The sequence below is a fragment of the Plectropomus leopardus genome, chromosome 9 (assembly GCF_026936395.1).
Source record: "Plectropomus leopardus strain MGB_pleo_1.0 chromosome 9, ASM2693639v1, whole genome shotgun sequence".
NCBI classification, from domain to species: Eukaryota; Metazoa; Chordata; class Actinopteri; order Perciformes; family Serranidae; genus Plectropomus; species Plectropomus leopardus.
In genome coordinates, this window is record NC_142184.1 from 14,803,434 (window position 1) to 14,826,822 (window position 23,389).

Sequence of the window (23,389 nt, forward strand, 5' to 3'; positions counted from 1 at the left end):
GTTTTGAAGCCTTGAATTCAGCATTACAGCCGTCGCCATCTTGGTTTTTTGGAGCCAGTAGTGACCAAATTTGGGCAAGTGACTGTCTACCCTCCATTACACATAACTTTAAGACATTATAAAATCTGAACCGGAGAGTTATAGAAAAGTTCACCCCCTGTACAGTTTTCATAAAATAAATTTGAGCTATAGTGACTAAACTTTGTTTTTGTACCAGGCTGTAAAAATGTTTTATTCTGCTGTAAATTTAGGCATTTTAACATGGGGGTCAAATGGTGATTTCTGTTGAAGGTACTGCAGTTATTGGCACTTCCTTGTTGGCGACATTTTCTTTTTTGAATGCTAAAATCAAATAAGACAGTGGTGCTGTGACTCAGGAGTTGATTGTCCACTAAGCGGAAGGTTGGCGGTTCGTTCCCCGGCTCCTCCATTCAGGATGACGAAGTATTCTTGGAAAAGATACCACACCCAAATTGCTCCTCATGACTGTTCCATTGGTGTGTATGTGTGTGTGTGTGTGTGTGTGTGAGTGAGTGTTTAAAAAAAAGTGAGTAGCAGGTGGCACCTTGTACTGTAGCCTCGGCCACCAGTGTGTGACAGTGTGTATGAATGGGCACTCATAGTTGCAGCGCCTTGAGTTGTTGAATGACTAGAAATTTACAAGATCTGTAGCGGATAAGATTAAAAGTTTGCGTGCCAAGTTCAATAATCTTCATATTTCAATACCTGATGAAATATCCACAGTTTAACATTAACTGATGACACATATTAATTGCAGATTAAGGAAGATCAAACAAAGTGGTGATTTTTCCCTGTTTGGTAATGTAGGTGTGGTCACTGTGTGATATTTTTCCCAGTTTCCTCTAGTAAAAGCGGAGCCATTGTTTGTTGAGGGATAGGAATTAACCTGAGGTGTAACATATTTAAAGTTAAAGACTGTTGTTTGGCAGAATGATGCTGTATTTGCAGGGTTATTAAATGGACTGAGGACATATTTAGAAGGAACACACAGTAAGCATGTGACATATATTTGTTGAAGAGGCTTCAAACTGGTAGACAGTTCATCTTTGTACAGGCAGTACCTGCTTTTGTTACTAAACTGTACTCCTGTAGTTTTAGTAGCATAGTGTTACCATGAAATACGATAAACCACAATAACTCAGTGTTGGTAACACCATTTTTCATTTTTGTTTTTCCAGGGTTAATGTTTTTCTCTAGGCCAACGCAGAAGTTAGCGTCGCCCTCGTTCCCTCATCAAAAAGTCAGTGGGATTTTTTCCATTGGATTTTGGATTATATCAGAAAATATGGCAAATGGCAAACAAACGTTTATGATACTTTCAAGTTTTGTTTAACAATATAATATTCATAAATGAACACCACTTTCAGGATTTTTGAAGACTAAATACAGTTGCTTGAGGAAAAAAGCTAACATTAGTTATTAACAAACTACGCTATAGGCACGAGTTAACATTGGCATCACAACAAAGCTGTAAAGCCGTGTTCATTGTGGTTAAGCTTGATAACATTCTGTAGTGTCATTTAGCCAGTTGTTAGCAATTACCTTTTTTAAGACATAAAAGTTTCAAAGTTCACAAGTTGGACTTTTACTGATGTAGTTTATGTCATAGAACAAAACATGAAAGTCTCTTCAGCTTGTGTTAACTACAGACCTTATTTAAAGCTTCTAACCAAAAATCCATTAAAAAAAAACCTTTGACTTTGAGACGAGTGAACCAGAGCTACTGAAATGCTAACTCATTTACAGGTTTTTAGGACTCATTCCTGGGGGACTCTATTTGTTTAAACCTGATGTCATTAAAAAAGCAAATTCTTTTATGTTCAGACATCAATCATCGTTCAGGCTTCAAACACTACGTTTTTTTGATCTACATTTAAAAGTGACCTTGTCTCCCCAGTAACATGATTTCATAACGTCCCATTTATATGAAGCATTTGGATCCCCTGCTTCCTCCTGCACTCCAATGCTCATGTTGATCATCTAGGTTAAATAAATTTACGTCTTTGGGGGTTCAGTGCCACGGGGGTTTTTGGCCGGACAGTCGGACACCAGAGACATGCCCAAATAAGCCGGGGCCATCCTTGTGGGTGAGATGTCGATGCAGTTCCCAGCTGCTGGGGGGTATTTGATTGATGGTGGGTTGGACACCCTGAAAAATTTAGGCCAAGCGTCAATGAACTGTCACAGAGATCGGTGAGAGGTGGGAGCCAGGGTGTCATCGGTGTTATCTGCTTGAAGGAGGACATTTAAATGACAGTATTGACGAGGGTGCACGTGATCACATTATTGGAAGCAATGCTTAGCAGTGTTTGATAAGAAGATAAAAATCTTATCTAAACCAAAGATGTACACACATACTGAGCACTTGTAGTTAAGTCATCTTAAAAGTTAAGAGCTGCAATGATATCCAGCTTAACGTCATTCCTGCGGGGTCTGTATATCTATGAAGACAGATGATATTGTGATGAAATGTGGTCTCTAAATCATCCGTGCTGTGCTAGATCTCCTTTTAGCAAACAACTTCCAATATGCAGTCATGATTATTATGGTGGGAATAAAACTTGTGACAGTTTATGGTGTCATTTTGTTGTAATGATCAGGTGCCAATATAATAAAACACTTAGTGGCTCCAATTGGTACTAAAATGTATGATCGATGGAAGAATACCAGAATAAAGGGTACAAAAGGAGTGATTGGGCATTTTATAAGAGAGTAGAATAAATACTATATACAGATGGGGTACAGTAAAGAATACCCCAGTAATGAGTCCTTATACCTAAAAATGAGTTAGCATTTTAGCACCTCTGGTTCCGTCGTTTCAAATTCAAAGGGTTTTTTTAAATGGGTTTTTGGTTAGAAGCCTGAAATAAGGTCTGTAGTTAACAAGCTGAATCAAGCTGAAGAGATTTTTACATTTCTTCTATGATATAAGATATGTCAAGTAAACACCCCACTTGTTAACTTTTATGTCATAAAAAAGGTGTTGACTAACATGCGCTAAATTAGACTATAGAATGTCAGTGTGCCGAGCCGCAGCGAAAATGACTTTACAGCCTTGTAGCGGTGGTGACATTAAGTTGTGCAAACGCAGTGTAATTCCTTAATAGCCTAACATTAGCTTTTTACTTCTGGTGATTACATTTAGGCTTCAAACATCCTAAAAGTGTTGCTCATGTGTGGAGATTATCTTGTTGAACAAAACAAGTTATTCTAAACATTTGTTTGCCACAGAGTTTATTTTCTGCAATGATCCAAAATCCAATGGGAAAATCCCATAGACTTTTTGATGAGGGAACCAGGGCAATGCTAATTTCCGCATCAGCCAACAGAAAAACGTCATCCCTGGGGCACTTTATATTCATGCCTTTACAGATAAGACACCAAATTTAGTTATCCCTTTTTAAGATTTTGGATTTAACACGTGCATACTGCAGCATTTGATTGTTATAAATTGTTTGTATTAATTCTCTCAGTCTGCTAGCATTGCAGACTTGCATACAAGGATAAAAGTCAAACAAAGAGCATTCAAGCACTTGTCAGTTTCACTGAGCCCTCACAGATTTATTGCATCAGTCTAAGTCTATGAATACATAAAGGTGAATTTAGACAGAGCTTATTTTCCACCACAATACAAAATCCAATGGAAAAATCCTATGGGCTTTTGAACAAGGGAGCCACCTACAGGAAAACATAATCCCTGCAGCACTCTGTTGAGACAGCCTTGTACAAATGTGTAACGCCCACCCTCCAGCATTGATTCATATTCACCAATGTAGGTTAGCATGTCAGCATGTTAATATTTGCTAATCAGCACTTAAAGTACAGCTGAGGCTGATGTGATTGTTTTTAGTTTCTAACATTACATTGTTAGGTTTTAAATTTTAGCATTCTCGCCCGAAAGCACTTTAAGCTGTATTTTTTGTACGAAAGATTATCATTATCATTATAATTATTATTTAGTTTTGCAGATTTTGTAATAAACTACAGTATTGACAAATATAAATGTTAATTTGCAAAAAGTTTCATAATTAATCTTGAGTAAAACAGAAAAATCTTTCCAAATAGCAATCGATGCAGTAGTTGAGACATTTCAGTCTGGATAAAAGTGGTGGAGCGACACATTGCGTTACACTCAAATGTTGACACACTTTGTGTGAGTCTATGTGTGTAATCTTGTTGGGGAGAGCCAAATTAAACAACACTGTTGAGAAACCTGAGCCAAATCAGCTATGGTTTCATGAACTTTATTCTCATAAAAAGAAATACATTTCTTAGTTTATAATAAATTAAATAACAAAAATAAAATCATATCCAATAAATCTTTCAAGTTCCTTTTAAATATTTCCTGACATATTCAGGGAGGACAAATTAACCTAAATTAAATTTGTGCAGCCACATTCAGTATCACAGCTTACATGAAGACACCATACTGTATGTGCATGTACTGTAAATAAAAATAAAGCACTGCATACCATTATATATTATACAGCAAAAAAGGTACAATAAATTAATATAAAACCTTAAAAATAGGCCTCTGTATATAACATGACATTTAATATAAGACATGAGTCTGATTGAAAAAAAGTTACCGCCCCAAGGATTAATCAGTCTGCTCTAAACTGGACAGCAACTATCTCACAAAGTCTTCACATCAGTGATCACATGAAACTAAACATGTTTCTTATTTCCAGAGAGGCAGCAGGCCAGATCTGTTCCACAAAAGCTTTATAAAAACACATCATGATAAAAAAGGGGGCACTCTCACAAAGGAGCCAACAGATGTTACTCCAGCACGGTTTTATTCTAAGGAGGAGCTATTTTCTGAGGACAAACTCTACGCATGCTTAACATGCTTATAGATTTTGGTAGGAAAAACAGCAACTGAAGAGAGGAACATCGACCCAGTCAGATGTGGAGTGAAAACAAGAAAATCATTCATCACTGAAAAATTGAAAGGCATTTCATCCTCCTGTTTAGGGAAAGGATGTGATTCACTTCAGAAAGCATCAGCGATGGACCACAACCCATAAGTCATTCTGGTGCAATGCCACATACAGAGACAGTGAAAACAAGTGAAAGAGAGATTTGAATTAATGTGCGTCATGTGCAAATGCAGTGTGAGGGAAAAACAAGTGTGCAGAATGTGGAGCTGAAAATATCTTTGCAGACGTGCAGTTGAGTCATCAAGAAAGGAACAAAAAAAACAAAAAAAAAAAAAACAGAACATGTCTCTGACCACACTCCGGAACTATTCAGAAACTTTTCTATCCGTCACGGGACACCCACTTAAAAACAGAAACGGTAGAGTGTCTTCACAAGCATTCCTGGTATTTAGATGTAAGGGGCTTTAAAATACAGCTAATGATACTTGGAAAGAGCATTCTGTCTATTTGGAGGCACTGTCCCTTCTCTGGGGCGGGCAGTGTGGAGGAGAGACTGGAAACGAGGGCAGTGAGCCAAGCTGTGGCTAAAATAACTCAAATAAGCACAATGTGCCTTGGACCTTGAATACGCTAACTCCCTGTGTGTCACTGAGTGTGTTTCATAAAGTTGTGCGTCTTTTGTGTGCAACAAAAAAAGGGAGATTGGGTGAAATGTTCTTTGAATGAAGCTCATTAAAGCAAAAGATAGTGGATTTATATTTATCTATGCAGTGCATGTGTGCAGCATTTGACTCTCTCCAGAGCTGAGGCGTGTGTGTTGACATCCTGGCTCCGTCAGAAGCTATGACTCCCCCTGTTATATAACCCTGCATGTGGCTTTGCCTCTGGAGAGGAAAGGGGTGGGGTGAGGGAAAAGGGGGGAGGGGGGTGAGGGAGGTGGAAGGGGGCTGCCCTGAAGCCAGAGCCTCCTCATCATGTGAACACTGTGACTAAAACCGGCAGCAGCGAACACATGTGCCTCTAACTTTGTGAGTGAGGGATGCTTTCAGGCAGCGAGGATGTGAAGGTCTGTTTGAGAGGTACCACGTGAAAAAAACGTGCGCGACATGTGTCTGTGTGAGTGTGTGTGTGGTCCCAGTGTTTTAAAAAGCTAGCGTCTGTCTCTGTGGTCACAGGGCGATGCTGTTGGTCCTGTGCTCGGGGAAACAGAACAGTGAGTTTGAGGGGTCGTCACAGTCGTCAGGCAGCCCGGTGTCTGCTGCTGCCAGTGGATTCCTGCTAATGACCAAGTCCAGGCCGTCTCCTGCCTCTATAATGAGGGGCACAGTGAGACAGCAGTCCAAGTCCCTGGTCCGGACACGGTTCACCTGGAAGATTAGAATCAAAGAAACCATTCATCATGCTCCGACAGGCACATTTCTTTAAAGATATAGTTTGACATTTTCAGGGTTCGTACAGACAGGGACGAGTCAAATTCAGGGACTTTAAAAAACCTTTTTCAAGCATTCATTTTTATTTAAAGGATGAAATTATTTTCTCCCCAACAGTCTGCTGCAACAGGATTGTGCAAATTCGTAAACAGAGCAAACATTCTGCTAGGACATCGGACCTCTTTCACAAGCACTGAAACCTTTGAAAACAGAAAATTCGTTTGGTGTCTTTTAAAACTTGTGGGAAAAAAACACAAAGAGCAAGAGATGCCTCACAAATTGCAAGAAAGTATGAAAATTTGAAAAGAATAAAAAAAAAATTACAAGAAAATGACCTGAAAATTAGTTTTGTTGTGTTCTTTTTTAAAAGCAAATTTTCAGGTCACTTTCTTGTAATTTTTTTTATTCTTTTCATTTGGATAATTTTTAGGTCATTTTCTTGTAACTTTCTTTTGTTTTCTTGCCAATTTTGAGTTATTTGTCGTTAAGCCAATTAATGCAGGTATCAAAGGGTTAAGATAAACTTATCAATAATTTAATGGTTATTATTATTACTACTTTTATTATCATTATCATTATTGTCCTTCACCCCCACAGCAATCAGACTACAGCACTCTCTTCATCTTCATAATGTAGCACTGTTAGTTACCAGTCATTATCAAGCTCACTATGTAGCTCTGTTTGTTATCTGTGATTTTTCATAATCACAGTGTTGCACTGTCTGCTATTTTTCAATATCCACAATATGTAGTACTGATTCTTTTTTGGTCCGCCATTTGCAGATCAAAGCTGCTAATCATCTGCACTCTCCACTTTCATCTACCACAGGATGGAAATCACCCTGTGCAATACTGTGCGTTGTGCATATATATATATATATATATATATATATATATATATACATACACATACATACATGTGTATACTCTACATATATATAACAGTTGTTGATAGTTGTTAAATTCACTCATATTTCTTTTTTTTCTCCTGTTTAATATTGTACTGAGCTGCTGTAACAAGAGACTTTCCTCATTGTGTGGATCAAGAAAGGCTATCTTATCTTATCTTATTAAAACATGTGGTTGGTAAGGACAAAAAAGCAGGGGAATATAAAGAGACCAGCGAAGTAGCCTGCTTGCAACCAATAACCTCAAAAATCACTTCAACAGCTCCACTATAAGCAGTTAAACACACAGTTGCTTATCTTATCTAAAGCTAAATTACAGCTCAAAATTTGTCCTAACTGCTGATGGTGCTCCAATGTGACTGTTTGGCAGGCTATAGCGAAACATCCTGGTGTCAAATATTTACTGTTTTTTACCTACCCGTGGCGCCTGGAGCTCATTCCGCTCACACAGCATTAGAAAATAGCACAGCTGTTCTTGGCCTCTAAGTTTAAAACATTTATCTAATCCATTTCATGAAATAATATATCTCTCTTTTCTCCTGTTAGTTATATTTAAGTACTTTAAGGACCAAGTCCACGACTTAAATTTCTGAGTGTCAAATTCAAGCACTTCAAGCACCTCAAGCACCTAGTCCAAACATCCTGTTATTTCAGGGAATATTGCCCATTGCTTTATTCATGAGTTTCTTTTAATTTTAAGTTTTTAGCAGGAAAGGCAGTATAACGATGACCAGCTGTGAGCCTGACTCAGTTTAGAAACTGTTTACAGCTGTCCCACACAGCAAGGACAAAGAGCCAGGAGACAGCTCAGAGACAAGATAACCATAGAAACAGTGAAAGTAACAACAAAACATCAGTGGCCTATTATCAGCACAATGTGCTCAAATTTACCTAAAGTTTGCTTAAGATGGAGCTCTTAATTCTTATATAATGCTGCATAGTTTAAAAAAATAATGATGCATCATATGTCAAATGAAACCGTAAATGTCCTTTTTTATGTCATAGATAATAACATTAGATAATTTAATGATATGTTGACCGCAGAATTGGAAATTTCCCAAGTTTTCATTTCCCTAAATCTGGTCACTTTATACTTAAGTAGAGCCTACAGTACTTTACATTTAAAAGGGTTGTTAATCTAATTCAAGTTCAGTTTTTTCAGTTTTTTGGAAACCTATAATCAACTTTAATCATATAAAATGTAATTTCCCAACACTGAAATTGTGGCTAATGCAAATGGTGAGTGGCTAGTAAATTTGGGAGTCCACTAGCCACAGTCAAGCCCTGCAGGTGACAGTTAGCTTAGCATAAAAACAGTTTCCCCTTGCTTCTTTATGCTAAGCTAAACAGCTGCAGGCTGTAGCTTCATGTTTAGTGTACAGACATGAGAGGGGTATTGATCTACTTATTTCACTGTTGGCAGAAATTTCCCACAATGCTAAGTTTCTTTAAAACAGTACCTGAAGAATGCGGTCGAAAGGTTTTAACCCTGCCTGGTCAGCGGGGCTGTCGGGGCGGATCATGTTGACATAAACCCCTTTCTCCAGGAGCCCATCGGACACACTGAAACCAAAGTCATGACTCTCGAGGTCCTTCCTCATAGAAACCTACAAACACAGTGGACCTTAGAGTTACACACAGATTGTACAGCACAGAACACATTCATAAATACACATGAGCTTTGACATCATTTAAAAATACACAGATTTAGCAATTTTAGTATAAAGTTTGGGGGCTATTGATTCTCCTTAAAAATGCACATCTCCAGTTTCCAAACAGATTCAGACAATTTAAAGTCTCAGAGATCAAGAAGAGATAACTCATTATTTAGACTTAACAAAGCTCCCTGACTATTCTCAGAGGGCGACTCTCTGATCTAAACAGCGAGTTCAGGCATTTAAAATAAAAAAATAATGCACATTGATAAATGAAAATATGGATACCGCTCTCATATCTGTCCATTCAATATCAAGGCAGAGCACAGAGACAGTTAGCTTAGTTTAGCATAAAACTGGAAATAGGAATAAACAGCTTGCTTGGCTTCCTAGAGCTGATACTAAGATAAGCCAGAGTAACCAGCTGCTGGTGGCTGGCAGATATGATATTGGTATTTAACTCCTTATCTTCCTATGAAAAAAGCCCTCAAATTAAGCATGTTTTTTTTTTTAATATGCCTGATTTGATTAATAATATTGTCTGATATTGTTATTGGGTATTCTATTGTTTTGTTTTTTGTATTATTGTAATTTATTGATTTTATTTGCCTCAGTGACGATCTTTAGGGCATTCAGTTGTCAACACTTGTTATCTGTTTGATTGATGGTAATTATCTCTGATGTTATGGTTCCCTATTCTTTGTATTTCTTAAAACTGCCTTATTTTATTTGCCTCAGCCCTGCATGGTTTTAAATCTGGGTTTAACCATGAAAAGCACTTTGTGACTTATTATAAAAAGCACTTCATAAAGTTTATTATGGTTATCTAGCTTTTGTGAAAAATAAAATGAATAAGCACATTTATGAAATGTCCAGCTATTCCTTTAATTCAGTGGCCAAACGAAAACAAAGGGGGTGGGACAAAATAAAGCAATGATTCTATGCAAAAATATGAGGTGTACCAAGAATTTAATACCATTTCACAATCTTTTACATACAAATTGTTGCAGTTACTGTCATAGCACTGTACAGGTGTCTTTTGTGTCCACTGTCCCCTCTCTGTATATACTAAACAGTTAACGTTTTCACAGGCACGTGTCTCTTTAGATGTCGACCTACATGATCACAAGGTCAGCGGGTTTACTGAGAAACAGCTTCAAAGGTGGGACCTCAGATGACTTTCCATGATATCATGTATGATGTGTCAACTCATAACACTTTAAATTTCCACACTGCAGGACCGTGATGTGCTCTGTTGTTACTGCCCCAGTTTCAGCCCAGTTACTCCATCAAAAGATGCATGGTGACATGCACAGGTGACACCAAACACTGTGTCTCAGGGAGCACACGGGCGCAGACTGGGGTCACAGCGTGTGAAGCTGCTGAGGTAATGTTGTATAATGAGTGTTGTGTGTTTTTGTCGTACACACTGCATGTCCTGACTGGCCAGGTATCCACTGGGTCCAGTTACACTCTACCGACAGGCGCAGCGAGTCGAGTGAAGGAGGCACGCAGGTATAAACTTCGTAATGGGCAGATTCCCTCAGGACAAAGTTGTTTGTACCAAGATCATCAAGCTGTGAGTACAGCTGACTGATCAACGATCACATCCTCACATAAATATCTGTAGTACACTTTGGATTACAGTAGAATTACATAATATAAGTGGAGTATCTATAAAATACTGCTACAAGGAAGAAGAATAAGATGTTAGATAATAAGGGTATAACGGTGTGTTTAAAAGGTAAATATTTTTTTAATTTACTGAACACTTTTTTAATAATTTAGAGAATGTAATATTATTGACAGATAAAAGGGAGGGAAAGTGGGCAGAATTGGGTACATTGACAACATACTTTGGTAAATTAAAAAAAAGTTGTTCATATAGAGTTTTTTACATTATTATTTTTGCTGCAGATCAAAACATTAGGCCAAGTCTGGTAAAAGGAATGTGCCTGTTACAGCTTTATCTCTAAAACGGTTCATTTTTAAGTTTTTAAATTGACGATAAATTATTACTGGATAACAGTTATGTAGTTTTGGGATCTGATATAGGATCTACTTCTGCTTCTTGTCCTATTTTATCTCAGATATGACAGAACAAATGTATATTTTTTGCCACATGGCTCCTTTCACAACACCCCACCTTGGGTACCGAATAAGTATTTCATCAGTACAGCAGTAGTATTTTCACTGCAATCGGTGGGCTGTAATCTAAAGCATTAACATTTGAGTATTACACAGTATTTTGCAGTCTGACTGATTACTTTCCCCGCAATACCGACCGATACACACCAGCCTATAACCAAGACTTTTGTTTACTAGCACATGCTCTGTCTCTCTCACACACTTTTATCCGCTGACCAGTCTGCAATATTTCATCTGCATTTTAGCAGCAAATAGAAAAACTGTCTTGCGTGTTTTGCATCATCTGACTGGCTTTTCTGATCAGCCTTTATAGAGACCATCAATTTTGGCTGATAACAATTGGAGTTGAATATTGTTTTTGTTTTGGAGCAATTTATGTTCATGTGAAACTCAGCAGGAAAACTACCTTATGCAGTGCCAATGGGGTAGGGGACAACATATCAGAGGGGTCCCCTCGGCCCCGGGATGGAACGTCTCTGGCTCCAGTCAACATGTTCAGGTTGCTTTTGTTGTTTGACTCTGTGTGCAGTCCCTCCCTCTTAATGGGACTAATTTCAGACCGAAACATTGAGTCGTCGTTGGTCTTGGTCTCCTCTAGGTACAGGCTGAGAGCGCTACCTGTCATGGATGCCTGAAAGAGCACATTGGGATTATTAGAGCATCAGGTGTTAAAATGAAGGGAAAAAACAGACTTTCATTTGGATATATAAAAACATTCAAACATCAAGGTTGGTGCAGTCATGAAAAACCTGGAAAAGTCATGGAATTTGCAAATAGCAATTACTGGGCCTGGAAAAGTTGTGGGAAAACTAAATATACCCCAAAAGTTTTGCAAAAGTCATGGAATTTTGTTTCACAAACCTGTACAATGTTTGAAGAAAACATATCAAAAATCACCCAAAAGTCTTTTAGTAAAAAATAAAAAAAAGGTAAAATATTTTTCTAAAAATCACCAAAAAAACAAAAAAATCGCTAAAATGTTTTTTTTTATTGCACTGCCAAAAATTTAAAAAGTAAAATGTTTTCTTTAATAATCACCAAAAATGGTCTCCAAAATGTTTTCTTTATAATTTACTAAAAATACTTAAAGAAAAAAAATGTCTTAATTTAAACTGGACTAAAAAAATTAAAAAAAGAGGTTTTCTTTAAAAAAATCAGCAGTGAAATAAATATAAAACATTAGTAGTTGTATGCGCCTCCCCTGAGCCAAAATAAAAAACACAAGTTCCTCTCCAGTGCGTGCAGTCTCTAAATCATATTTAAATATTTGGTTCTAATCCTGTTCTTAATTCATTATTTTGTTTATATAATATATATCTTAAAAAGCTATTATGTTGTAAAGAAACAGTAAGGCGTATCGATGGTCATTTCAGAGAACGTATGGTCTTCAAAATTTTCCTCAAAGTCATGGAAATGTATTGGTTAAAATGTATATGAACTCAGTGAATCTCTCCTGAGGTGTACACAGAGCCTGATTAGAGGGGAGGGTGTTTCAGAAAGCCTTCCTGGGTCAGTGTGGCAGCAGGTGCCCGACGTGTCTTGTCAGATTTAATAACAGATTACACAATCTGCAGATTATCATAAAGCTTCATCTGGCATTGTCATTCAGGCCGACACGTCTATGAATACATGAGTAGGACAAAGCAGAAGGAGGAGAGGAAACAGGCTTACCTCCAGCTCCCTGAGAATCTCTGACTGTCCGCAGGTCTCGAGGTCCTGCAGAGCCTGGGACCAGAAGCTCTCCTCCTGGTTCAGGGTGCCATGGCAACGAGGGGGGCTGACGAATCTACGACAATGCAGGAACCAGAACGTGAGAGCAGCCCTGCGGGTCTCGAGGCCGGTGCCGCGTACAAAAGGCAGCATGGGAAATGCAGTTTTTGGGCTGCGAGCTGAAGAATCCCTTTGGAAACCTCTCAGGACCACATTGAGGTTTTTTTATACTGTAAATTCTCACTTGTGGTGAACACTGAAGAGTCCGCTAGATTAGATAAAGCCTTTAAAAGAGTTCAGTTTTACAAAAATAACGTCGCCCCCCCCCCAAAAAAAAATCAGAAAATTGAAAACGTGACACAAAAGTTCAGAAAAAAAGAAGAGACAGATAAGGCTGATGTATCCTTGGGCGCTTTAGGTGCTTTCTGTGGAAACGTTTTTGTTGTGGACAAGGGATGACAGAAAAAAGATGCATCTATGTGAAACACCAAAGAGCTCGTGGGCAGTTAGTAAAGCAGATGAGTGAGAGAATACCTGAGAAAGAAGAGAAAAGGACAGTTTTGGAAAAGCACAAAACATGAAAGCATACAAACACAAAATGTAGAGAAAATAATTCAGACAGTGCAGTTTGCTTTTGTCAATGAACCCCAAGAGGGAAAGAAAAATCATAGAAGCTCTTATTTATACACAGTGGTGGAAAGTACTCAGATCTTTAACTTTTGTCTAAACACAATGAATCAGCAACAATTAACCAGCAATTGCACAGCTGTATTTTAAATTAAGACCAAAAGCAGAGCAAACATTACACTTTAAGCCTCTCCAGAAAAGAAGTCCTCCAGAGGATCTTAGAGGAGCTGAAAATGTTGATATTTTTAAGGGTAAACTAAAAACCATCAATTTATGTGATGTTTTATAATATCATGGTTTTATTATTTCATTTTATTCAACTATCGTCATTATTTTTTTAAATTTATTAAAATTGTATTGAGGACGATTATGATTTTATTCTATTTTATTTTTATTAAAGCTGTAGTTCATAACTTTTTTGTCATATTTACTGAAACTGCCACTACACGCAACTCACAGCACTCAATGAGACTGATAATATGTAGAAAAAATCATATTTCTCTGCCTGACTGCTTATAATGGCAGTACTGTATGTGAACCAAAACAACCAATCACAGCCGAGGAGTCTCTAATGCAGCTGTCAGTCATGTTAATCACTGCTCCTGAACTGCGGTCAAACTAGACACTGCTAAACAAATATTTGTACTTTTCAACCGTAAAATGATAAAGTTGGTCTGACCAGTGGGTTATACTTATTACTTCAGTTGAGATATTCCAACACTGTGGTCACAAACTCTAATTTTACAACTAAACAGTGCACTAAAATATGTTTCTGAAACACTAGAGGCAAGACATAGGCCATGCAGTAACCGAATCTTCATATTTGATCAGCGCTACCTATTTGGTCAGTTTGACTGCAGTTTACAAGCAGAGATTGACAGGATCAACATCTGTGTTAGAGACTCCAGCGCTCTGATTGCGATCTATTCAAGTGAAAGCTATTAGAAGCAGTAGGAGGAGGAGGAGTGATATGATTTTTTATCTGTCTCATTTTTTTTCAGAATATAGTGATAGTTTTAGCAAATATTTCAAAAAGTTATTTTCATGAAAGTTACCAACTGTAGCTTTAACACATTACTACCTTTAACCATCCTTTTTACCTCCTTGAGCCTCAAACGGTTATTTAAATGAAACAATGTCAGAGGTGAAATTTCTACAGACATCTGAAACGTGACGAGGTCAAATCAAAAAGGTTGGGAACAATTTTAACAATGTGTTGTTATATTATATGTAAGCTTATGAGTTTTATCAAAAAGCTTTATCTGTAGAGTAACTAATAATTACATCTGTCATGTACGATGTGATAAATTATTTTCTTAAATGTTTTGGAGAATAAATACAGCATAAAGTGTCCAAAACAGCACAAGTTTAGTTCTTGACTAAATGCACTGAGTTACTTTCCACCACTGTTTGTGCACAGAACATGATTTAAATTAAATATGCCGTTTACTGTGAAACCACAAACACTGAAAGCTGCACTGACATGAAACAAGATGTTGACAGGAAGGAACCTGCAGGCCTGAGCACTCACCCAGGTATCTTATCCCACTCATCCTCAGTGAATCTCCCATCATACAGTGCTGCATGGTGGACTAGGCCTGCAGAGCTTGAACTGGTTTGGCTCCTGTGTTTTGTACGTCGCCACTCATTTGGATTGAGCAATATATCAGATGCTTTGTGAAGATACGTCCCTGAAAAAAAAAATTAAAGAAAATCCACTAAATTCATTAGGAAATTGGTAATTTACAGAGCACAAGCTTCCAAAGGACCTCACCTTGGCTGCTGTAGCCTGCGTCAAACCCTGAGCTATCCCAGGAGCTCATAGCAGAGTCTATACTGGGCAGAGTGGCAGAGTAGACCTCTGAGTGTTTACTGGTCTTCTGAGAGTCTGTCAGGTCGTCCTCTGTGTCACTTAAAAACCCGGCGACTCTGTCCGTAGGCCGCCTGCCGTCAGACTCTAGGAATAAACAGTGAGACAAATCGGAGTTAAAAAAAAGGAGGAAACACACCTGCTGTCATTTTCAAAACACAAAAAACATTAAAATTCACATATTTTCTATGTTTTACGACCTTTTTTGTGTTTACAGTTTGTCTCTTTGTTTTTGTATGTATTTGCTCCTGTCTCCTCTCCCTCTCCTGTAGAGGGCTGTCTAAATATATGTAACCTTTATTTAACTACTACGTGACACTGAGATTGAAACCTGTTGTACGAGTGAGACCGAGCCAAGGCAGGGTCAAATATCAGCATCCAACACACAGCAGGACAATATCCAATCAGCAACAATAGGTTAGACACAAAATACATTACGCAATAAAGGGCATTAACAAAGCAGCAATATTTTCCAGCCGCAGCGGCAGGGTATTGTTTTTGACCTTGACCCCCTGAGTCTGTGTGTGTCATCATTGAAAATGTGATCCTGGAGACACCTATTGTAGCAGGAACTACCATTGAAACTCTTTTGAGTACTTTGCCAGATGTTTCTGTGTGACAGACAGATTTTGTCAACGCGACGGCATCTGAACTCAGCAAAACACAATCCAGAAACTTTACAGGCGTGTAGCTGAGATCTGAAAGAAGGCCAGACTTGAAGATGGACGGGGTCGAGTAAATGGGCCAGGAGCAGGGGGTAAGGAGGTAGAAAAGTCACCCATGGCCCACATTTGTTTCGATTTGCTGATCGCTGTATTGTGGCTGGAGTGATCCCATCACCAGCTGGTCTTCAGTTTTTCATGCGTTTCTTAGTTCATTAAATCAGCTGCAGCGAGCAGTGATCCTTTTCACTTATCTAAGTTTAAAATCATTTCAAGAGATAAGGTTATGTCTTACTTTTTGAAAAGCATTACATGAGAAAAGTTTGCTTTCTTGCTGTGAGATTGAAAGAATGATGAACCATCTGCAAATGATGAAGGGAATGTTTAACCCTGTAAAGCCTGAACCCTAAAATAGTAGCCAGAAAATTGAAATTTTTTAATTGATGAGCTTATGGGCCCTTAGGGAGAGAAAGTGAAATGCAGAAAAAACCTTCAACTGTACTTTTAAGACAATTTTTATAAACCACAACTAGTAATCAAAAGAAAACAAATAATACATAGAGATTTAAAAAACAAAACAAAAAAAAAAACATACGGTCGGCTTGTTTTTTGATCTTGAGGGTGACAGACTCCCCGGCCATCTGCAGGAGGTGGATGGCCTCGCTCAGAGGTTTTCCTTTCAGACTGACCCCATTGATTGCCAGCACTCGGTCCCCTATATGGATGGCCCCGGTCCTGCAGGGTTAGGAGAGCAGAGGAGACAGAGATACCAGAGTATACCAGACAGTACCGACGGCCGGGCCGGGAGACCTGTCAGGCTGCCAGTGCGCCGATTGGGACGGACACAAAGAGGCTTCTTGTTGTAGAAAATGACGAGACAGACATTGTTTACTGTCTTGTTTGTTTTAAAAAAAAAAAAAAAAAAAGGAGGCCACGACAGATTTGACTCAGCCTGATGTAAGAGTCACCCTCATCTCAAATAACTATCTTTACCCCCGACCTGTCATTCCTCACCTCCACCCCGCCCTTCTCACCTCTCTGCCAGACCTTTCTTGGTGAGGCCAGAAATGACGATGGGGTCAAAGGGCTCCTCAGTGCCAGAGATCGTGATGCCCAGTGGTCCGTTATATCTCTTCAGCTCAACTGTGTAGATTATAGAGCCCGACATCTCCAACTCATCTACAGCACATGGAGGAAACAGTAGATACCACAACATAAGACTCAAAATGATGTAGACATTAATTAAACCTTGGGATGAATTATACATTTAAAAAGGTTATTGCAAATGGACACATTACAGGTGCTTTTGAACCCAACAGAGATTTCCCTCTTATTTCTTATTTGACTGTTTTCGAGTATTGTATGGCTTATATACAGTGGTGAAAGACATATTCACATCCTTTACTCTCTCTACCCAAACAAATACAAAACTTCACCAATCTGTCTCTGTGCAAATCAGTAATTAAAACTCTCCGCCTTTAGAACTACTTTTAGTGTGTGATTAATGTTTTGCTTTATATACAGTATTTTATAGCGTGTTTTATGATCATTTTAACTTATGTAAAGTGTCTTTGAGAACCCTGAAAAGTGCTATATAAATTACATGTATTATTATTATTAATTATTATTATTATTATTATTATTATTATTATTATTATTATTATTATTATTATTATTATTATTATTATTATTATTTTATAATATTATGTATTATTATCAATATTATTTACTTATGTGCCAACACAACAGTTTTAAAATACTAAACTATGTGCTTGGGGATATTGATGTTTGCTGATTTTATTAATTTTCTATAATATTAAATAAATTTGATTTTGGACTGTTGGATGACAAAATGGGAAACTGAAATGTCTATCACTGGCTGCCAGATTCCAAGATAACATATTCAAATATCGCAATAAATATATAAACTATGTATTGATTATTTGAGAGAGAGAAGCAAATAATTGTTACTTGCAACCCTAGAGCATTGGTTCCCAATCTCAGGGTCAGACCCTCTTCAAAGGGTCACGAGAAAAATTTGAGGGGTCTTTAAATGATTTATGGGTTTGGAAGGAAAAAGACGATCCAAAAATGTTTAGCTACACCAGTTTGTGTTCCCTTTCCCCTCCCTTTTTCCTAATATTTTTTTAAATACTAGCAAATTTGATAAGTTTAGGCCTCAAAGAAGGGATATCTGTCTTTAGAGGATAGATTATAAAATGTGTGAGTTGGCTTGATAAAGCTTTGCTGTGAGGGGCCACAAGCCAAAAAGAACCACTGGTTTAATCTTTGACAATGTTGTGTATTTTTTAGGTTTATCATCTTTTGTATATAAAATATTATTCTAAAGCGCAACTTATTAACATGCAAATGTATTTAGTGAAGTAAAAAGTAAATTATTTCCTCTGAAATGTAAAGGAAATGAACTATGTCAGTTACTCATCCTGTGTTATTGTATTTTTGTCCAGAGAATGAAGAAACAATAAACTAAGATAAATCTTGATGAACTGAAGTCAACTGAGGCCACATTTTCCAACAACAAAACTATATCAAAACATCTGTTTACAAACTCCCACACAAACGCTGCTGTAAACTTCAAGTCTCTTGTATCCAGTCGTTTCTCAAACAGTTCAAACACACATCCGTGCAGGACAGTGTGTGTGTATGCGGAACTGCTTTAAATAGTAAAGTTTAAACGAAACTGCATTTGTTAGGGAGTTACTGAGCATCTGACTGGATAAATGAGACTTGGATTATACTGCACAATATGTGTGAGAGTTTGTAAACGGATGTTTTTTTTCATAAGTTTGCTGCTTCAATTCACAAAGAACTTCCTTCGTTCAGCGAGGAAGCACGCTAGAAAAACAAACAAACTTTTCCTGATGAATTCAACTTAACACAGGTAGAGTAACTGATAATCATTTTGTGGGTGAAGTATTTCTGTAAGTAAATGAATACATGTGCTTGGTTACTTTTCATGTTATGTTAGTGAAGTGTTTCAAGTCATTAATGTACCAATGTTGTCCTCGTCTTTCTGGATTCGGAGTTTGACCATGTCCTCGGCTTGCTGCAGGACGTGCATGGCGTCCTCCATGGTGCAGTTCTCCAGACGTACGCTGTCGATGGCCAGCAGCCGGTCTCCAGGCTCCAGAGTGCCTGTTCTAGCGGACACAAAAACGAGAGGATCACAAGTATCAACTGGGCCCCGGGAGCTGCTCCTCCTGACTCAGTCTGAGAATCCTATTAGCTTGAGTGTCTCAGTGGGATCCTCGGGGGTCACTGTAACCTCACCCTCAACCTAATCAACACTGAGCCCTTTTGAAATGTAGCTGCGTTGCCCTACTGATCCAGTTTTGATAGCTCAATCCAATTAGGCACGTATTACACAGTGGATTCACAAAACAATTTTATTTTGTTCATGAAATAATCCCACATAAGCCTTGAAAACCGAGTTCACCCTGAACTGTAAAGTGTTGAGAAACAATGCCTCCCTGAAAACGAAGAGAGCCTATCGTGCTGCGAGAGTGATAAACATGTGCAGCAGGTATGTTATTATCTCTGTGTGATGATGGGACATACCTGTGTGCTATGCTTCCTTTTCTGATGTCAGAGATGATGAGGGGCTTGCCAGGTTTCTTACTTGCTGATAAAACACACAAAAAATGAATGGTTTTATTCGAGGATGTCTGATACGAGGATTAAACCATTTAAACTTCCTTTTCTCTTTGTCACACTCTCTGTTTGTGTTTACTCAGAGCTCAAAGAGTAATGATGAATGCGGGTACAGGCCTGTATTATTCAGAGGTAATGAGGTATGTGCCCTCGTGGGGTTTCATGGATCACAGAACATCGATTCAAAGGAGATTTACAGTTTGCAGCTCTGTGTTTGAGTATTATTGAGCAACACTGCCCCCTGCTGTGAGTCTCATTTCTCACAAACTCACCGCTGATGGTGATGCCCAGCTCCACTCCTCTCCTCTTGGGTAGTTTAACGTGGAAGGTGCCGCTGCTGGGAACCACCGACTCTAAATTGGTATTTGAAGTGAAGATAAATGCAAGCTGGGAGGCACAAATACACGCAGAGATTTCACAGTATAGCAATTTGTCTTTACAATATGATACCTGCGACGTCAAACTCAATCTCCACTGTGACCTTATTGGCCAGAGCAGAGTCTCTGAGCATCTGATGGGCTTCCTCCAAAGTGCCGTCTTCAGTCGGGATCCCGTTAATGGACAACAGTCTGTCTCCAACCTGCAGCAGCCCACACCTTCACACAGGTGGGAAGAGAAAGCTTTGTATTATTGTATAAAGATTTTTTTTTGTGTGGTTTTGTGAAACTTAATAAAATACAAAAACAAAGAAAACACACACACATGCGCATGATCATTTTTCCTGAATCAAAAGTGAAAAACGACAGTTTTCCAGAGCCCAAACTTAGCTTATATACTTATAAATAACTTTAGCTTTATTTATTCAGAAAGTCTCACTGAAATTAAGATCTCTTTTACAAGAAAGTCCTGAGAACAAACTACATATCAGTACATAATAATCAAAATACTTGCTCCTGTTTTTAGCATTTTTAATCTGCTTCCACTTGACACTTTCACTTAAATGTTTAGTGTACTGTATAGATAAATCTGTCTGTCTGTAACTAATTGTTGTTACATTGTATGAAGCATTTCTAAAAACGGAGTTTACGAGCTGCTTTGTCAGACAAAACAAAAGCAGGATACTTACAGGGCAATATAGTATAAACAGAAAAAATAACAACAGAAAGCCAAACAGTAAGGCCAAAAGTTGCCCATCGGAAAGAGCTGTCCATTTGGGAAGTACTGAGCATTCAACTGGATAAATGAGACTTGGATTATTCTGCACGAGTTGTGAGAGGATGTTTTGACATAGTTTTGCTGTTGTTAACTGTGAACCCCTTTGACTTCAATACATCAACAATTCTCTCAGTTTTTAGTTCATCATGTGAAAACAAATTTTTTCTTCACAAATTCATTGTAAAACACGGCGAGTAATTGATAAAAAAAATGATCATTTCGGGGTCAAGTATTCCTGATAGATGCGGCAAATGTCTGATGGTTTTTAAGTCACCTAAATGATTACATTTCTGTTGTTAAACTAATCTATTAATCTAATGATGGTCTGAACATACACACACTAGTATTAGCAAGGCTTTGAATTTCCGTTTTCAGTGAAAGGATTCTGACGAGTGACACATTGAGCCGATGTGACACCACACGTCACATAGGCTGAATGTTTAAAATGCCATCTATAAAATGATATGGCCTGTAGGCGTGACGTACACACACTGAACACTGACCTTACTCGAACTTGGAAAATCACCTCAGCAAAGAGAGCGCTCATACGGATGTAAAAAATAAAAAAATAAATAAATCCCACATATCACACATTTAATCAGACCCCTAATTGCAAGGGCAAACACCGAAACACTGTCAACTGATATTAATTCACTAAGCAGCGCTGCTCATTAACCTTGTGTGGAGGCTGAGACACCAACATCACAGTCGGATGCTGTACTTGAGTCACTCCTGTCCTAACTGCTGCTGGACTAATCGTGTTACAAGAGCCAGGGGACAAGGCCCCGCACAGACACCATCATTAATCTTACAAGACAAGGACAGATACACACCGGCCTGATCAGAGCTGTGTGTTAATTAGACCGCAGCATGAAATCCTGATCAATACACTACATCTCAATACAGAGGGCTTTGCCCCATTAAAAACACTGGCTGCATCAATGCCTCATGTGCAATGTGTGATTAACGTTTAACTGGAGATGACTGCTCCTCGAAGTCTGCAGAAACACACTCAGGACTAAAATAACTGTCATTATAAATAACTGAGAACATCTGTTGTCCTCATGACATTTTGGGCAGTGACCTACCTCACTATTAGGAATTAAACGACATCCATGCCAAGTGTTGAGAAGCGCTAACATTTTTGGCTTGTAACCCCTTAAAACAAAGCAATATTTGCTAACAACACATTGTTAAAGCCTCTGGGAACCCAAATCACCAAAATGTAATTTAGGGTCTTACCTGCATAAAAAAAAAGCATAAAAATATTAGACATTAGCCTCAATCCAGATTTGAAAATATGTCATTTTAGTTTTTTCACATATTCCTGAAGCTGGGTTTATTTGGGCATGGTTATTCCCAATCCATATTATGTAATATGCATAAAGCCAATCAAAAATTCAAAATCAGGTGTCACTTGACACTAATAGATGCCAAATTGAAATACCTCAAGGCTCCTTTTCAATGCTGTAGATGTAATATTAACATGTGGTCATTCTGGCAAGCCTTCAGCTAACGTAACATTATATGTGCACGCAGTGTTTGTGTATGTTACATGGCTTTTACTAAAATTACACAGATCGACACCAGGGAGTATCTGGCAAATGGGAAAGCAATAAAATAATAGATGCAAAACTGAGCGCTTCAGACGCTCATTTGTTGCCATCAGACTGTTCAACAGCAGTTAAAAAAGCAGACTGTTAATGTTAATGTTATGCTTTTGCACCCAAAACACAGGCTGCTCTGTTGGCTTGGATGGGAGGCTTATGTTCATGATAGCGCAAAATGTTCATGTTTATAGCGTTCTCCTCAGCTGAGCTATAACGTTAGCCAGAGCAGTGGTGCTAGGTGAGTTAGCAGTAGATGCATGCTTCTTTCTGCGCTATGATACGGTTGGTGGGTGTATATCGGTACAAAGAAAGTAGGTCCTTCATGTAACTGCTCACACAAAGGTCTGTGGATTATACTGAATAACTGGGTCATGATTTCTAGGAAGAGACATTACTGTTGAGTTTTTTAATATGTATTTTTTGGCGCTTTGAGCACCACAAGCCGATTGCCATATTGTTCTATTATATTAGAGAGCAGGCAGACATCTCTACGACTGATATCTCCATCACTCGACAACTCACACAAAAACAATCTAGACTGATAAACAGAACTACAAGTAAGAGAAAAAACATGTAGTTTGATATTGATGTATTCTGTCCCTTTAATCATCTTGTGACGCCTTTTGTGGGTCCTGACCTCATATTTGGGAACCACAGCATGAGACAAGCACAGCTCTAATGCGTTTGCCTTCAGCTGAAATACTCATCGAGACACGAGGCTAAAATTATCCTTTTTTCACATGTGGCTGAATGATTAGCGCTGCGGCCTTCTAGTTCAAGGTGACTCCCCATATGATACTTGTTTACTCGTTAGGTGTCTCAGTGTGTTACCTCTCAGCTGGACTGTCGGGCTCAATAAAGCGGATGACTGGGGGAGCAGACAGGGTTTCTGTGGCAAAGACACCCCCCTGCAGCTGGATCCCAAAACCTGTGAGCGGATCTCCCCTCAGGATGACCTCGCTTGTTTCCACATGAAAAACCTGCCCCCCAGGGCCGACAGAGCTGGACGCCAGAGATACTGAGGGAGAGAGAGGGAGGG

The 23,389-nt window shown here is 38.5% G+C and overlaps 1 protein-coding gene across 3 annotated transcripts in view; it reads right to left on the bottom strand.

Annotated features, from left to right (window-relative positions):
* Positions 1-4,225: 4,225 nt before the first annotated feature.
* The window catches only part of LOC121946774 (glutamate receptor-interacting protein 2-like), a 47,723-nt gene continuing 28,559 nt past the window's right edge, over positions 4,226-23,389 (bottom strand). For 2 of the 3 annotated variants that reach the window (XM_088082054.1, XM_042491513.2), the window contains exons 12-24: positions 23,182-23,368; positions 20,036-20,181; positions 19,858-19,938; positions 19,493-19,556; positions 18,929-19,074; positions 16,948-17,092; positions 16,509-16,648; positions 15,156-15,338; positions 14,913-15,072; positions 12,716-12,830; positions 11,451-11,675; positions 8,702-8,848; positions 4,226-6,271 (exon numbers count right to left, since the gene is read on the bottom strand). In XM_088082054.1, coding sequence (XP_087938180.1) covers positions 6,074-6,271; positions 8,702-8,848; positions 11,451-11,675; positions 12,716-12,830; positions 14,913-15,072; positions 15,156-15,338; positions 16,509-16,648; positions 16,948-17,092; positions 18,929-19,074; positions 19,493-19,556; positions 19,858-19,938; positions 20,036-20,181; positions 23,182-23,368 — 1,937 coding nt within the window. In that variant the 3' untranslated portion in view covers positions 4,226-6,073. Of the gene's footprint in view, positions 6,272-8,701; positions 8,849-11,450; positions 11,676-12,715; positions 12,831-12,913; positions 13,289-14,912; positions 15,073-15,155; positions 15,339-16,508; positions 16,649-16,947; positions 17,093-18,928; positions 19,075-19,492; positions 19,557-19,857; positions 19,939-20,035; positions 20,182-23,181; positions 23,369-23,389 lie in introns of those variants that run through there. The other variant, XM_088082055.1, reaches the window with a different exon arrangement.